This window comes from Passer domesticus, chromosome 4 (genome assembly GCF_036417665.1).
Source record: "Passer domesticus isolate bPasDom1 chromosome 4, bPasDom1.hap1, whole genome shotgun sequence".
Taxonomy (NCBI): domain Eukaryota; kingdom Metazoa; phylum Chordata; class Aves; order Passeriformes; family Passeridae; genus Passer; species Passer domesticus.
This window is the reverse complement of record NC_087477.1, coordinates 59,188,470-59,204,891: the sequence shown is the minus strand read 5'-3', so window position 1 is coordinate 59,204,891 and position 16,422 is coordinate 59,188,470. Positions and strand designations below refer to the sequence as shown.

The following is a 16,422-nucleotide window of genomic DNA, read 5'->3' as shown; positions in this document are numbered from 1 at the left end:
CTCAGACTAGAAATACTGTCTAATATTTCATCAGATTCCTCCTCACCAAGTCTGTATACAGGGACTTAGTTAAACTGAAGGAGCAAACCTGATAGAGATGCCAGGGGAAAATCTCTAGTTTTGTCTAGCCTTTTATATATTCTTATATAAGACCAGATTATCTCAACAAATCCTACTGACTGGAAAATCCCTAATTAAAGCATATTTTAGAAACTATTTCCAACATATCCATATCACTGAAATTGCCCCCTTTATTGAAATAAATTCTGTTCTGATTAACTCCTGATGACCTTCCTAGTCTCCCTAGTAACCTCTATTAGTTCAGCATTGCTCCAAATTATTTACCATTTTAGGTTTATATATATATATATATATAAAATCAATTTTTTACATAAGCCTGTAGACCACTGAACTTACCACACTATTTTCAGTCTTAAATAATGTTTGCATGAGTAAAAATTCAAAATCGGGACTTCTGTGTCACCTTTAGATTAATTCAGTTGCATCTGAATTACTCTGTACAAATAATTACTATTCAGAGAAATTGCTAAGAAATAAAAGTTAGTGTCATTGTCATCCACCAGCCTTTTAAAGGTTCCTGTCAGTGTGTTACAATCATTTATAATTAGTACTTGTCTCTGTTGCTCTTTACCAACTAAGTTATGATATTGTTATTTTACTCATGCACGTGATCAATTTAAGATGCAGTGCAAGAAAGAGTTATACAGGTAATTCAAAAAGTGCTACTCTCTTCTATCATAAATGGTACTACAAAAAAGGAGTTTGAGATGGTCATTTTTGGTTTTCTGTGAACTCAACACTTATGACTCTTTTAGTTGATATATATATGACAGACCAAACCAAAGCAACTCACTTTCAAACAGTGCATAAACCTAGTCCATTTAAGTGGTCCTACCTATTAGGTGCTCTGTTTGACCATATTAATACAATTCCTCTAGAGCTTCAAAGAAAAACACCTATTCTCCTGATGCCCTTGTAATCTACTCTGTAGACAGACTCGTGTATTCAGAAAAAGAAGTTGAACAAGCTCAACAAGTGCTCACCTGTAAACTTTTCTGCCCAGCTCAAAAAAGCTTGAATATGCAGCAAAGGTGTTTTTTTTAACATCAGGCATATTTAATAAACAGAAAGTTAAAAGTAAATGAAAATTTGTTTCAATTTGCTGACTTTTCTTTATTTAACAGATTGACATAGTTTGAAGATTTCCTTGAAACCGCTGTAAGAAGATTATGTGCAAAGCATATAAGTATTTCTCAGTATTTAGGTCTCTTTAAACTATATCAACAAAAGAAAATATTAACAAACTTTCAATAAAATAAACTGTATTTTAAACCACTGGGACTGCTGAATAACAAGTTCTTTGTTGTCACATCATGAACAAAGAATGTAAGAGTGAGGATAATAATGAATAAACACCACAGATGTTCAAATGAAACAGTAAATCACTATTATCAAGCACTAAGAAACCAACATTGTTATGACAGGCTTAACTCTGATCCACGAATTTATAGGAGAGGAAAACTTAGGCTGTATTATATATTTTCCTAACAGATACTTTGAAAAGAAAACATCAGTTGACATTTGTACCTGCTGACAGTTGCATTTCAATAGAGCATTTATAATTGTTTTAGAACATCAGACTACAAAACGAAAGGGAAGCTATGGCCAAACTTAAGCTTACAATATACTTTTAGGCATGCTGACCAGCACATACCATTTAAAGAAGTATAAATTAAAAGAAAAGTTACAGTTATGGTGTACCTGTATGGGTGGAACTAAGAAAATAACATTAATTATATTGTCAGTTCTTATGCTCTGCCTATCAATTATCTGTTTATTTTAATTCAACAAGAATAATGGGTTTGCTGAACATTCAGGACTGCAGTGACTGCTGGGTAAGTATTCTTACCCTGCATACATCTTGTAGAAAGGCTCACAGCCCAATTTCTGCTACAGAAGAGATATCTGCTATTGACAAAAGTAGTCCTTCAAAATACTGACCCCTTAAATTAAATCAAGGGCATTGGCCATTCTGACCCGTTAGTGCTGAAGGTGAAGAACTGGAGGTAAACAACTGCTTTATAGGAAAGAGTTCCCAGACTTTAGTGTAATGTCATAGTGTAATGTTTGTGTAATGTACAGCTTCTGGAGCAGTATCTTAAAAGCATAAACTCTTGGTAGGGCTCCACTTCCAGTGCCCTTGCTTAGGCTTTAGCTCCATTTGTTGCAGCTGAAGCAACTTTATTCATACTCAGCACAAAGTACTTTGTGTATACATGCATACTAAAGGTGATGCAATTTGCATCCTTTTAAAAATATGTGTTGAAAAGGCAGACTGGCTTCTGCAAGATAGTTTTAGAAAAACTGGCAGAGTTGGTGCAGCCTGGTCTACTCTTGAGAAAAAGTATTACTCCTGTGTTTTAGTTTGAGCTTCAAGGAAAATCTTGGGCTGAAACTACAGAGAGGCATCCAAAGAAGCAGACAAATAGTATTTCCATCCTACTTTGGAGAAGACTTTAAAGAGTGTCAGAGGTCCTAAGATCCCCGCAAACACCCAAGAATTGCAATGCACTACATACCAGAGAATCCCGATCTGCACCCCATGTCCATTTGAGGTCACTTAAAAGAAAAAAAATAAAAAGGAAGGGAGGGGAGAAATCTTGCAAACACCATTGTTCCATGTAGCCTCTGAAAAAAAAAGTCAAGGCTGAAAACAGTTGATTCAGATACATGGCTATTCATAGCAAAGGTTCCCCTTTATCTGAGATGTCCTGGAACACAGAACAAAACAATGCATCTAAGTTACCTCTTTTTCTCACTTCTTATCACCTTATTTATAAATTATAATGTTAATGAGATGCATCCATAGTAATCTACACCTAGTTTTATAACCCCACAGTCTGACAAGCAAAGCAAAATATTTTTTTTAGGTAGTTCTCCTCCTTTGTAACAAAGTCTTTGAACTGATAAATTAGCATGCATATTCTTTTCTCTCAAACCACTTGATAATTTCTTTCACACCTGAAGTACACTATGATCATTAAGAAACATTCTGAAGATGCACAGCTGCACTGGTATCATTTTCATCAATGCCTTTGAAAAACACTTCCATAATTTATCAAGGTTTTAAAAGACACAGGTTAAGAAAAGTATAATCAGTGGTTTTTTGACTAGGATAACACAGCAGCCTTCTGAAGATGAAAGACGTGGTGAGATCAACGTACCTCACACATCATTCAGTGTGGGGAAGGGGTGTAGAGTATATTGGACTTTAAAAATTTTTAATAGAATTTTTCCCTTTATTTTCTTTTTTTTTTTGTCAGCCTTTACACTACACATTTTTATATCCTCTAGAATGATAACTTCTTTCATTTAAAAGAAACACACACTGAGCAACAGTAAAATACCCTTTATTTATACTTAAAGTGCTGCTTTGTGATTTTTATGAGTGAAACCTGTGGAATGGTCCACATTAGCTCTGCATCGTTAATGAAGTTGAATTATCACGTTGCTTTTCGTTGTTATGGGTACTAATAACACATGACCACAGCTGTACCAAACTGTTGTTTCTTCAGAGGTCTCCAGCTCAATTTTCTAACTGTCCCTTAAAACGCACGTTTCCAACTTCTGGGACTTGAGCAGCTGCGCTGCTCCATCGCACGCGTGAGGCGGATGCCGCTGCCGAGCGCTGCAGCGGCGGGAGCCGGAGCCGCGCGGGGCCCCGCACAGGTGCCGCTGCCGCCGTGGGTGCCCCGCACCGGCAGCCGCAGCGGCGGCGGCGCGGCCGCGCTCCCGGCCCCTCTCCCCGCAGCCGCCGCCGGGGACGGGCGGCACAGCGCGGGGGGCCCGGGGCGCCGGGCCGCCCTCGGCACGGGGGGACTTCAGCAGCGCCGAGCCGAGCCTGGACTCACCGACCCGCCCAGCGAACAAGTGGGATGCGACTGAAGTTTTACTTTGCCGGTGCCGGCTCCCGCCGCAGCCGCCCGCGGGAGCCACAGCGGCAGCACCGACACCTTTGCTGGTCGAAGTTTGGCGGCGCAACACGCCGCCTTCTCCTTCTCCTGTCCCCGCCCGGAGCCCCGGGCTCAGCCCGGGCGCGGTTCGCGGGTCCGGAGCGGCGGCGGGGCAGCTCCGTACTCACCCGCTCCCCAGGCGCACGGTCAGCAGCAGCAGCAGCAGCCGGGCCCCGCGGCGGCCGATCCAGCGGGGCGCGGGGCCCCCCCACGCATCCATGAGCGTGAAGCCGCTCTCCCTCGCCCGAGTTTTCTCCGGAGAGCCTGGGAAATTGCGACCCTACCGATCCCACCACCCCGCGGCACACGGCAGGGAGAGGGAAGGGAGGGGAGGGGAAGGGGGGAAAAAAATAAAATAAAACACCCAAACAGGTAGAAACCCACTCTGCAAGGACCGAGCAACTCGCCCAATAGGCTCATCAGGTTGCTTCATAAATTATCCTAAAAACTGCTGGACGAATCAATCCCTAGCAGAGGTGGAGCCTCCTTTACTAGAAGGGAAACATGCCTGGGAGAAAGGGTGGCATTGATTTGGTTATTTTTCTGCAAAGAGGGAAATGGACTAGACCTTACATATATACATGTAAATATAAATAGGCAAAATGTATAAAATGTTAAATACATGTTTAAAGCTACACATATACATTTAAATATTTCTATTTTTGAGGCTACTCAGAGGGCGACTCTCAGAGACGCAGCCGGTCCGGTCCTCCCTGCCTAGCGGAGACCCGCAGCCGGGAGTAGAAGCACCGCGGGGATGCGCCCGGACACCCGCGGAGTCTGCGCGTCTCTACGTCTGGCACGATCGAGATTTTGAGGGGGGCGGCCCTAGCCGCGGGGAAGGGGGCATCCGCCATCCCTCGTTCGTCCCCAGGAGAGGGAGCACACCCGTGCAGCCGCAGTCCCCACAGCCGTGCTGGAGGCGGGCGGCACGCCGGGCGCGCAGGGGCAGCCGCGGGAGTTGCGCGCCGCCAAGGCGCGAGCGGCGCAGGCTCGGCGGCTGCAGCGGCTCTGCGCGGCCGCGGAGCGCCGCGGGGGACGGGCGGGAGGCGGACGATGTGCCAGGGCGTGCAAAACGCAAGGGTATTTGGTTGGTTTTTTTCTCCTTCTTTTTCCCTTCTTGTCTCCTCTCGGCTGCTCCCTCCTCCCCGTCTCTCTCCGGAGATGTAGGCGGGAAAGTAGCCAGGCATGCCCCCAGCAACCCCGCACACACAAACCCGAACCCGGGGCAGAAAAGCGCCGCGGCCGCGGCAGACGCCGCAGGTTCCGCTCTCGCAGGCTTTGACCGGCTGTGGGGCGAGTGGGCACGTCCCGGGGGAACAGCGCTTAGGTAACGCGCGTTTCTTCTTTCGTCTTCAGGCTGCCACCAACCCAAATCCCTGGCCGGACTGGCGATGCCCTTGTTCGCAGCTCTCTACAGGGCACTTAGGGAGTAACCTGTGCACCGAATTCTCGGTGGAAGTAGCAAACCGTGATACAGCCATCATCATCATCCTCCTTTGAGTCAAGCTGTCACTGTACAGAAATGTAAATAATCCCCCGTCCAGTGGTTCTTCCTATGAAAAGCAGTGTTATGTCTTCCTTACACATCATCATCTGGTTATTTTATATATACAGCTTACTGCTTTAATGGTTAAAGAAACTCACCATGCTTCAGAGAGCTGCAGTACATTAAATGAACATTCAACAACTTGAAAATTAATAGCCAGTCCTGGGGATACTGGCAGACGGTAAAGGCACATATTATTGGATGACCTGAGGTCTCTTTACTGGTGGATTAACACAGCAGGCAGCATCCTAGCATGATGGCGAAGGCATGAGCTCAGAGCATATGCATTTATTACAGAGTAAGTGCAGAAGCAGCTCCTCTGCTGCAGCTGGTGGCACTAGCTCCAAGAAGCAGGATTGCTGATTCTCTCAGCAAGACAATGGGCACAGCCCACCCCCAAGTCCCCCTCTCTCTGGGAAGTCCCTCTGCCCTGAAAATGGCCATGGTCCTTAGGTTTATTATAAATTTATCTGTCAAATTGACTGCATTTTGCAAAATATGCAATGAATGCTTATGTCTTTGCATTCTGATGTCTGTGGAATCATTAAAGCTCTTTACCAGTGTATAAAATTCCACCCTGTCACTGAAAGATATGCAATTAAAGTAACTACTGCAAAAATTTGACATTAGAAGTTTAAACATACTTACAGGATACCAAGACATCTTTCTACATGAGCAGTTTGGAGCATCTACTTAAAAACTTAATTTCACTCCGGTGTAGATCCAGCAGCTTGCTAGCAGTGAAAGAGGTGGAAGATTACAGCTAAAATAACATGTAGCATGAATAGTGAGAAAATGGAATTTTTCATTTGATTTTGGGGTTGAGAACAGTAAGGCATATAGAAGTACTGTTAAAAAAATTAAAATAAAAGCAGTGCAAATGGTATTTCTCAAATGACACAAAACTAAGGATAACATCTGGACAAGCTGATTTGAGCTAGTCCCAAATTTTTCTCGTACTTTCATGTAAACAATAGAAATCCATCCCTCTAAAAACTAGAAAAGAAATTATTCCGTAATTAAGTAAAATACTAGATGAGAAGTAGGTATAAAATTTTGAAAAGCAAACGGGGAACAGAAAATAACAAAAAGAAAACTTTCACCATCAGAAGAAAACATGAAGGGAAAGAAATCAACTCAGACTGTCTGTATTCCTAAGGAAAACAAAAAAACCAATAAATGAATTTTAAAACTGCAAGATAGAAAAGAGAATATCAAAGAAAAGCTGGGGAAATCACCTACTTGAGTGTCAAAAGAAGGAGACGTTGATACAGGACAATATACTAAAAGATAGTGAGTTAGTAACTAAGGCCTGCAACTATTTCTCCTCTGCTTGGTACTGGCACAGCTGACCTAACAAGAGTATTTAAATTCTCAGTTAAAAACACCTTCTGATGCTGGAAGTAAGAAGGCCATCTTTAAAAAAAAACCCAGTAAGGTGAAGAAACGAGTTAATAATGTCTCTTCAGACCTGCTAAGCATCATTTCAGAAACATCAAATTAACCAAAGTTAAAGAAAACTGTAGGATTCACATCACTACTATTACTAAGGAGGAACAAACCAGAATGGCTTCTGCAATGGAAAACCACATTTCTATCTTCTTCAGTCATATTTAATGAGTCTATCAATAGAAGAACAGAGCTTCATAATTTATTGTCTTTCAAAACCATTTTAGGTCTGTCAGAAATTTGTTAAAGAAGATGCATAGTTTTGGGGTCAGTAGGAAAGTAATGCCAACTTTCAGAAACTGCTTGAGACTACTGTTAGCAATTAACTATCCATGTTAAACAGTTGAGTTCTTACAAATCTGATCTTGAGACTATTGTATTTAACTGATTACTCACTGAACTAATGGTTTCAAAGAGAAGAAACAAAAATTTGTAGATGAAAGTTTCAGAAAGTCTGTAGGAAAAAAAAAGGTTAATATCATCACAGTGTAGAATATCAATTATAAAATGGGAAGTGATGATGTGCTGACAAATGGAAAAATAAAAATAATTAATGGGTTACATTTGGTAAAGATTGTAAGTACCTAAATGTAAAATCACATCTCAGCTATCAGCTGCTGCCTAGTAGTAGAAAATCAAGAGAAGACATATATTCAGAATTAACTGAAATTTCTCCAGGCCTGTAGAGGAATACTCATACAAACAGGAGGAGCACTAATTTGAGCAGCTCAGCACCTAAAGTTTGCCCAAGCTCACTGGAAAGCTTTCTCTACTCTTCAGATTTAAGGAGTGCAAGGATAATCCAATGTAAAAGACTCTAAAACACAGCCAGGCTAGATTACCAGCTTCCTAATTTCTTAAAAGTGTAATTATTGATTTGGATTCCATAGTAATACACCTAACCTCATGCACTATAAAAGGAGTAAAAGCACTTAGCACAAGCTCTTGATTTCCAGTCTGGAAGTCACCTATTCAACCACAAGGTACCTACAATCTGTGATTCATCTAAAAGTACATGAGAAAGAATTTTCATTATTAAAGCTGAAGTCCAAATAGAAGGGAGAGGAAAAAAAATCTGCCACATTAATAAATAAAAAGCAAATATTACTCTATTTTTCACCTGGGAGGCTTCACACTTAGTATTGAAGAGCATTTTGATTCTTCACAATTCAATTGCTCAGGACCACAGAGGAACTTAAAAACACTCTTATGTAATTTTACATAGCTGACATCCTACATCTGCTGTATTTCTCTTGGATAGAGCTACTTCTCTGACAGGAGCATATGAGGATTGATGCCAGATTTGTATGCCTGCATACCATTTTGAGTGCATAAGAGCCTTGAAAACGTGGACTTAGTGGATGGCCCATCTTCGTTCACTGTGCTTGAGGGAAGTTAATGGCTCTCATGTGGTTCTTTAAGGAGCACTTACCTGCTGAGAACAAAGTTATCCAGCATGTGGAGATGGAAGAACAAATTATTATGGTGTTCTGTCCTCCACCAAAAAATCCCCATATAGAACAGCAAGAGCTCAAGGACCACTGCAGTCATGTCTTCAAAAGGGTAGGTTTGCATAACAATATTTTGATGAAATTGCATATGCAGACCTTAACTGTGTATTCACAAAAGAATTTCCTGTGTGCACCTCACACCTTAGATTTATAGAATCAGAGAATACTTTAGGTAATCTAACTTTAAAGGTAATCTAGTCCAATCTGCTTGTCATGGGAAGGGACAATTTCAAAATGTACACACATGTAATTTGTGTGCTTGCATTTGAGTAAGCACAAACATAAGAACAGAGTCATATGCATGGTATTTAAAACCTGTACCCAAATGAAAACACTTCCATTCTTCTTAGGGAAGTTCAGAAAATGTGGTTTTAAATATGCATCATCATGGTTAATCCTACCTGAATATAAATTTAAAGATCTATCTTAAACAGCACAGTAGCATAGTACTACAATAAATGTAAAAACGCCTCAAAAAATAAAGAAAACTAATGAAAACATTTTGGTACTGGCCTTTTTAAAATAGGCCTTTAGACTTGATGGTGGTGGATATCCACAGGAGGAGAAAGATGCAGAAATGTAACTTCAGTGCATCTTGTATTTTGTGATTTGAACCACAAAATAATTGCTTTCAGTGAAACAGTCAACATCTTAATAGAAAATAAATTATAAAATTCTCACTTTTCATAACTAAATACTATTTTAATGAGGATTTCATCTCTGTACATTGATTTAACTACTCACATTACTCATTAAAATGATTACTAACATACACACATCTTCAGCGGCACTTAAAAATTAAGCAAGGGAAGTAATCTCAAGTAGAGAAAAGCTGATGAAGAAGGAAGACGGCACCTATCATTGAATCCAGGGGAAGGGGAGATGTTGCAGTATATAAGATGATATTCCTTTACATTTAGCATGTTACATGTCCTCTCCATTCCTCATTAAGATAAAATGAAAAACAAATTGAAGTAAAACAGATCTGTGATAACTAGGCTGGAGTGCCTAGGTGCAGAAAGATAACTTCAAACCACATTCTCTTGGTCTATTACTATTGTCATCGCCTTTCACTAGATCTTCAAGTATTTTCATCACAAGCCAGCAAACAGCAAATAAATACTTTTTGGTCTTTCCTGTTTTACAAGGCATAAGTCCACAATCCCTAACTCTTCTTCACCCTAAGAGCACAATTTTGACTTGCTTCTCCTTCACCTATCTGACAATTTCCCAGTAAACAAACACCAGGACCCTGGATTTCTCAGGAGCCTGGATTTACCATCTGTCAAAACACATCCTCAAAGGCAGCCAACTTTGATAGGGAATAAGGTGACCAGTGAGAAGAGGGGAGGTACTTCCATGCGTGAGGCACATGTATGCTGCAGACAAGGCAAAGAGTCTTACAGGGAGTTTTACACCAAGGTGCACTCTAGTTCCTTTAGGAAGTTAAATCCAGCTTGAACAACCCCAAATCCAGCTTGGACAACCCCAAAGTCATGTGCAGGAGGTGAGCACTATTCAAACTCGTCTCCCATCTGTGCTCTCTTTTTCCTGTCAAGGAAGAGACACAGTTCAACCCAGTGGACCCCAGTGACACAAATGTACAAGGAGTATGTGGTTTACCTTGGTACTGCAATGCAAATGAGGAGCATTTGAATGAAAAGTGGGCCACGAGGTACATGAAGGTGATTGCAGCATCTTTCTGAATGTGCTGACCAGGACTGCTGGAATGTACTGTGCTCCAGCGCTAATGGGTCTTCTGTCCATGGAACTAGATTGGCGCTGGTCTAAAGTAAATCTCCTCCAAACCACACTTACTGTGGTTGCTGGGTTCTGGGTACAGTGGATGGATTGTCTCTGAAGATCTGCTTCTATTTCGCTCCAGTATTTGCCAGTCTAGCCAAAGCCACAGTAAATTATTAAAGGACTAGGACCCTGGCATGAATCATGGCAAAACAGTGTGCCAGTGTATGTTTGGGGTATGCTCACCCATACTTCAAAATCCCATAGCAAAGAAATCTTTTCTTTTTGCTGATTTCTCTTGTCTCCAGCTAGGACAAATATTCCCTTCAAATGGTTAAGAATAGGGATAATTTCACAGCTTATAGGATGCTCTCAGGAGAATACTATTTGATTATCTGTCTGGTCTTATTTTGTTAGAGGCTAACAGGGCAGCTGTTCTACCTGACTACTGTGAGCACTTACTGTTCCAGCCAGATCAGGAGGACAAAGACATGTGAAAATGAAAAATAATGGGGCAGGCAAAGACTGTGGTCTGTACTTTTTCCAGTTTCAAAAAGATTCAGTTGATACTTGGCCCAGCCTTTGTTGAAAGTTGAAAGTGCCTTTTCAGTAGACCCTATCCTGAGTAATCCTCCTTAGAGTATAAGAAGTTTTTTAATCTGCAAAGCACAAGAGATAAAAAGGTCTGTTCAGAAGGCTGGTCTGTGTGATAATTGGAAAACATTTTCTCCAGAATGACAATTTAAACTCTTGGTAACAGTATCCCATAGCAAATCTAAAGGAAGAGTAAAGTAATTCTGTCCAGAACATTAGCACTCTGCCTGCAATATATATTATGTCACTTGCTGAACTTCTACAATTGCTATTAATTGACCTCTAGGTCTCTCAATTTTAACAAAAGTCTCAGATATTTAGAGATTGCTTTTTGGTATATTAGATTGTATTTTGCTTCCTTTTACATTCTCTAAAATTTCACTGCATTTATCCTTTTGCATCTCCATTTTTCTTAAGATTCCTCTTCTGTCTTCCAGTTATTGCTTACTGTACTACACTTTATGAAACAAATGTTTAATACCCCAATTGAATACATCGCAGTCAGAAGTATCTCCTGTGCTTACAAGAGAAATAAGCAGAGATCTAGCTGAGCATCAAATTATTTTAATTGTTATTGGATATTCACTACATAATCAGATAGAACTGCCCAACAATATACCTTGGTGTAAACTCAGCTGTCAGGTCAATAGATTTATCTACATTTGTAGGATTGTGTCAGAATACATCATGTAAAACCAGCATTCATCCCTAGTTTAATTATTGAAAGAAAAGTAGTTTATTATGACAGGTCCTCACTAGATTGTGTAAGGTATGTTTGATGTTATCCACAAATGATTTCTGATAATCAGAAATCATTTGTGGATAATATCAAACATATAGACATTTAACAGTATTGGCATAGCATGGAGGTTAAAGAATATATGCATATACCACTGTATCCCAATACAGAAGTCTGCCAATATTTTAAAGACATATTTCATGGTATGTTTTCAAAACTACTTCATTGCATCATCAGTATGATGAAAGTGCTTTGATTTTTATATTCTTTTAAACATGTTCCAGAGAAGAATAATTTTCCCTCTCAAACAATACCAGAAAATAGAAGACCCTTAGTCTTAGGTCTGTTGCTCCTAGACAAATTCTTTTTTCTGTGGTTGTCTTTAATCACTGACTTGCATATTCCGGCATTTGCATGATGAAAATTCAGCATTCTAGCATGACAAAAAAAAAATACTGCTGTGCAGAGTTAATTCTAGTGAATAACAGAGAAATCAACTATTTTTGAAACTGGACACATTATGCTGTGGTTTATCATATGCTCTCAGGAAGGCCATTATCAGTTATGATTATCAATACCAACTCACCCTTTTGATTGGAGATTGATGAAGCAGCTGATTTGATTTGCATCATTGATGACTATTCTTAAGAATGGTTGATTTACTCCAGAGAAGGATCATTCTCTTGAAAATATCTCCTAAAATAATACCACTGACAAGACTGCTGTTACTCATATTCTGCTTCAACTATGTTGCAAATGATACTCTGTATGTCAGAGTCTTTAATTTCCCTAATAGCTGTTAAAAGCATTGCATGTCTTTGTGAAAATTCACCTCAGTGATCACACTGTATACTACACCATGTAGTCTGATAAACATCATTATAATTTAGTCTGATTTAATAAAATAAAATGTAATTTAATTTTCTTATCTATTTTGTTTCATATCTCCTTTACTTTAAATTATTTCTTCTAAAGTACTAATATTTTTTCCATTAAATTCTGATTAGCTCCTGGAAAAATATTGTCCACCCAGAGACTCACCTTTATTTTTTAGGAAATATTGCAAAGGCTGCAGTATGTTAATTGCTGCCAGTCTCAATGTGCCACAGGCTTATGACAGGTGTCGAGCAGAAACTCCCATTTGTGCAGTGTTTGCCAGTGTCCCAGAGCTGAGGAATTTCCATGCTCTATCTTCCATATATCTTTATCATAGCATGCAGTGTTGGCACCACAGTGTGAAAAAAGACATAAAGCTATTAGAAAGCATCAAAATGTGGCCATGAGGATGATGAAGGGTCTGGAGGGGAAGCTGTATGAGGTCACTTGGAGCCTGCAGAAGAGGAGACTGAGGGGAAACCTCATTGCAATCTACAGCTTCCTCACAAGGGGAAGAGGAGGGGCAGGCACTGATCTTTTCTCTCTGGTGACTAGTGACAGGACCCAAGGGAATGGAGTCAGGGGAAAATAGCTTAGATAACAGGAAAAGGTTCTTCACCCAGAGGATGGCTGGGCTCTGGAACAGCTCCCCAGGGAAGTGGTCACTAAACCAGCCTGACAGAGTTCAAGAAGTGTTTGGTGAGTGAATCCTCTCAGGCACAGGGTGTAACTTTTGGAGATGCCCTCTGCAGAGCCAGTTGGACTCAATGATCCTTGTGGATCCCTTCCAACTCATAATATTCTGTGACAGTTCCTACTTCCTTCCAGATCAGCACCAGAATCTGGATACCTATTTACAGTAGAATTTTCAGCTCTTCCTGCATCACACTGTTTCTGCTATGAAAAGATTATTGTCACAGGACTATAAACCTACTTCCATTTTTCCAGCTTGAATCTTTTTCACCCCAGACATTTCTCAAAGTAGCTACTACAGTATTAAAGACTTTGTATAATTTCTTAAACTACGTCATTAAATTTATGAGGTAGTTGCACAAAATGCACTTAGTCAAAAGTGTAGGATTTGGATGGAAAATCCTATTTAAAAAAAAAAAAGCAAGGGAAATATAAAGGCAGTCACTCTTTTCAGTGTTGTTGTTCTGCAGAGGTTGTGTCTGTCATGAACCTTGCTTGGCTTTGCTAGTTCCACAAATTGCTTCCAGTAGATTGTTACCTTGTCATCTGATAAAGTCCTGCCTCCAGGTTTTGGCATTTATAGCCTGGTTGTGAGCATTATCTGAAGTACAGCTGTGCTCTCTTGGGAAATCATGGCAAGAATGGGAGACTCAACTTTTGCTCATCTTTGTTGTAGCTCTACATGCTGGGTTTATAACAAAATAGGATCTGCCCCTTGTAATAAATAATTATTGCTTAGGAATGGTATTCTCCAACTCAGCATTTTTACTAAATCCACATACTGCTTCCCTTCCCACCCCCTCCATGGGCTGAGATAAGAACAATTTACTGGAAACAGCAATGAGATGAGAAAGCAAACAGTAACAGCAACAATAACTAAAGGTGTAAGAAAAATAAACAATCTGCATGGAAAACTCCCAACAATAAACAAATACCAGACCACTCCATTGACCATACTGTTTACTCAAACCAGAGGATCCCCTTCTCCTGGAAGAAGGAGAGTCCTTTTCCCATGAGGTAGCAAGGTGATGTGGATCAAAACACATCAGGGCCCTGGCCATACTCTTTCCTAGCTACTACAAAAAATTACCCCATCCTGGCCAGAACCAAGGTATGAACATTGCAGCAATGGAAAAGACATTGCTGCTACCTCTTGGCTTTGGGTCACACTCACATTGTGCCAAGCAGTAGCCCATGTGTAAGCCCAGATAAAGTGAATCATAGCTGTACAAAAAAAACCCCAGGGATTGCCAGAGCCTACTGCAAATACAAAATACTCTTCAATAGCAGTGATGTAGTCCCCAGTCAAATTTGGTATCACAGAACAGTTTTGTCATGGTGTGTAAATACTAACTGTCTTTAAGAAGGAAAGCAACTTGCATTTTCAGGATGATGAAGAATCATCCTGATTCCTGATCAGAATACTTTTGCTAGCAGCAAGTACTCTGGCTGGAACCTTATGTGAATGTGTTACCAGGAGACCCTATTTCTTGTTTGGACTCAAAATAAGCTGCCTATTCACAAGTACACAACTCTTCAAGACGTGTGACAACTTGTGACCTTACACTCTGCATCTGTTGAGGACAGATGAGTTAATAATCCTGTTCAAGCCATTGGTGATTAAGAAAGTATTGCAAATAAATCCAAAGATTAAATTGCATCTAAATAGAGTTTGGATAATGTAAAATGGCAGGATGTGTTATTAGATGTACCTAATGTCATCTTACCTTACATCTGTTAGTCTTTGGTGCTTTTTTGTTTTTGGTTTTTTCTTTTTGTTTTTGTTTAGAGACATTTCAAGATAGCACAATAAGCTTTTATCTTGTAAGAATGCTCTCTGAAATAACATCAAATTTTCCTTCGAGAAGCAGTCTGGTAAAAAAAAAAAATCACTATACTGAAACAATCTTGCTTTTTTAATCTATACCCAGGGGGAAAAAAAAAGTAGCATTTTTTAAGTCATCTGTATGGTTTACTGATACATGTGTTTGGAAAGGAAAGTGCTTAAATCCAAATTATAGATTATCTTCAGGCCGGTACAGCTTGACCTCAGTAATATCATTGTTCACAAATTCAAAGATGCTCCTGAGAACAGGCTAAAGTGTTTCAGTAACCAAGTGCTAATCTAAAATTAAACAGATGTATTATCCTAAATTGTTCAAGCTACCACATTTCTTTATTAGCACATATGCCGTAGCACTCTGTTGCAGTGGTCCTGTTCTCTCAGCTGTAAGTACAGAATCATGACTGCACTGCTGGAGTGTTTCTGGAATGAATGGGTTTGAAAAAGTAAAGTAACTGCTATACACACAAACACTACTCTCACATTGTAGATTGTGGTGGTGGCAGCCTTTAACAGTAGGATCTGCCTATCTACAAATCTAACAAATTTTCCTATAGAGTAAGAGAAAATCATATTGCCCTCCTTACCCACAGGTGAATTCCACACAGCCCCATAGATTTATGTCTGAGTAGAGCAACAGGTCACTAACTACATCCTCATGGCTTGCAGGGGATCCCTGTCCTGGTCTACCAAGTGAGAAGCTGATTGTCCTGAGGATAGCTGCCCTTTCTGTTAAAGACTGAGGTAAAGAAGGCATTAGGTACCTCATCCTTGGTGACAAGTGTGGAGTACCTAAGTACCTCATGCCTTTTCCTCATCCTTGGTGACCATGTTGCCCTCCACATCCAATAAAAATATGTAGATATTCCTTTTCCCTGCTTTTGTCATTAATATATTCATAAAACCATTTTTTATTATCTTTCACAGCAGTAGCCAGATTGAGTTCTAGCTGAGCTTTTGCCTTTCTAATTTTCTCTCTACATGACCTAGCAACATCCTTGTACTCTTCCTGGGTTGTTTGTCCCTTCTTCCAAAGGTCATAAATTCTCTTTATTTCCTTTGAGTTACAGCAACAGCCCTCTGTTCAACCAGGCCAGTCTTCTTCCATGATGGTTTGTGTTTCAGCACATAGGGACAGTCTGCTCCTGCACCTTTAAGATTTACTTTTGAAAGTATATCCCACATTCCTGGATCTCTTTGTTGTTAAGGTCTGTTTCCCAAGGGACCCTCTGAAACAGAGTCCTGAACACGCCAGTGATCACCCTGTGGAAGTTCAGTGCAGAGGTTTTGCTGACCACTTTTCTTACTTCACCAAGAATTGAGAACTCTCTCATTTCATGGTCACTGTGTCCAGTACAGCCCCAACCACCACATCTCCCACCAGCCTTCTC

General features: G+C 40.3%; 1 protein-coding gene and 1 long non-coding RNA gene across 9 annotated transcripts in view; both read right to left on the bottom strand.

Moving 5' to 3' along the window:
- GABRG1 (gamma-aminobutyric acid type A receptor subunit gamma1) overlaps window positions 1-4,427 on the bottom strand; it is a 54,211-nt gene extending 49,784 nt beyond the window's left edge. For 3 of the 8 annotated variants that reach the window (XM_064418275.1, XM_064418270.1, XM_064418277.1), the window contains exon 1: window positions 4,163-4,420. Coding sequence is in view for 3 of the 8 variants with exons in the window: in XM_064418270.1 (XP_064274340.1) it covers window positions 4,163-4,254 (92 nt within the window). In the remaining 5 variants the exon portion in view is untranslated. Of the gene's footprint in view, window positions 1-2,600; window positions 2,793-4,162 lie in introns of all 8 variants that reach the window. The other 5 variants (XM_064418273.1, XM_064418279.1, XM_064418271.1 and 2 more) reach the window with 4 other exon arrangements.
- A 4,863-nt stretch (window positions 4,428-9,290) lies between these two features.
- LOC135299352 (uncharacterized) lies at window positions 9,291-15,049 on the bottom strand. Its single transcript, XR_010361338.1, has 4 exons — window positions 14,916-15,049; window positions 12,661-12,821; window positions 12,206-12,329; window positions 9,291-10,945 (listed from the first exon to the last, which is right to left on the bottom strand). It is a non-coding gene; the product is annotated as an uncharacterized LOC135299352 (long non-coding RNA).
- Window positions 15,050-16,422: the final 1,373 nt, after the last annotated feature.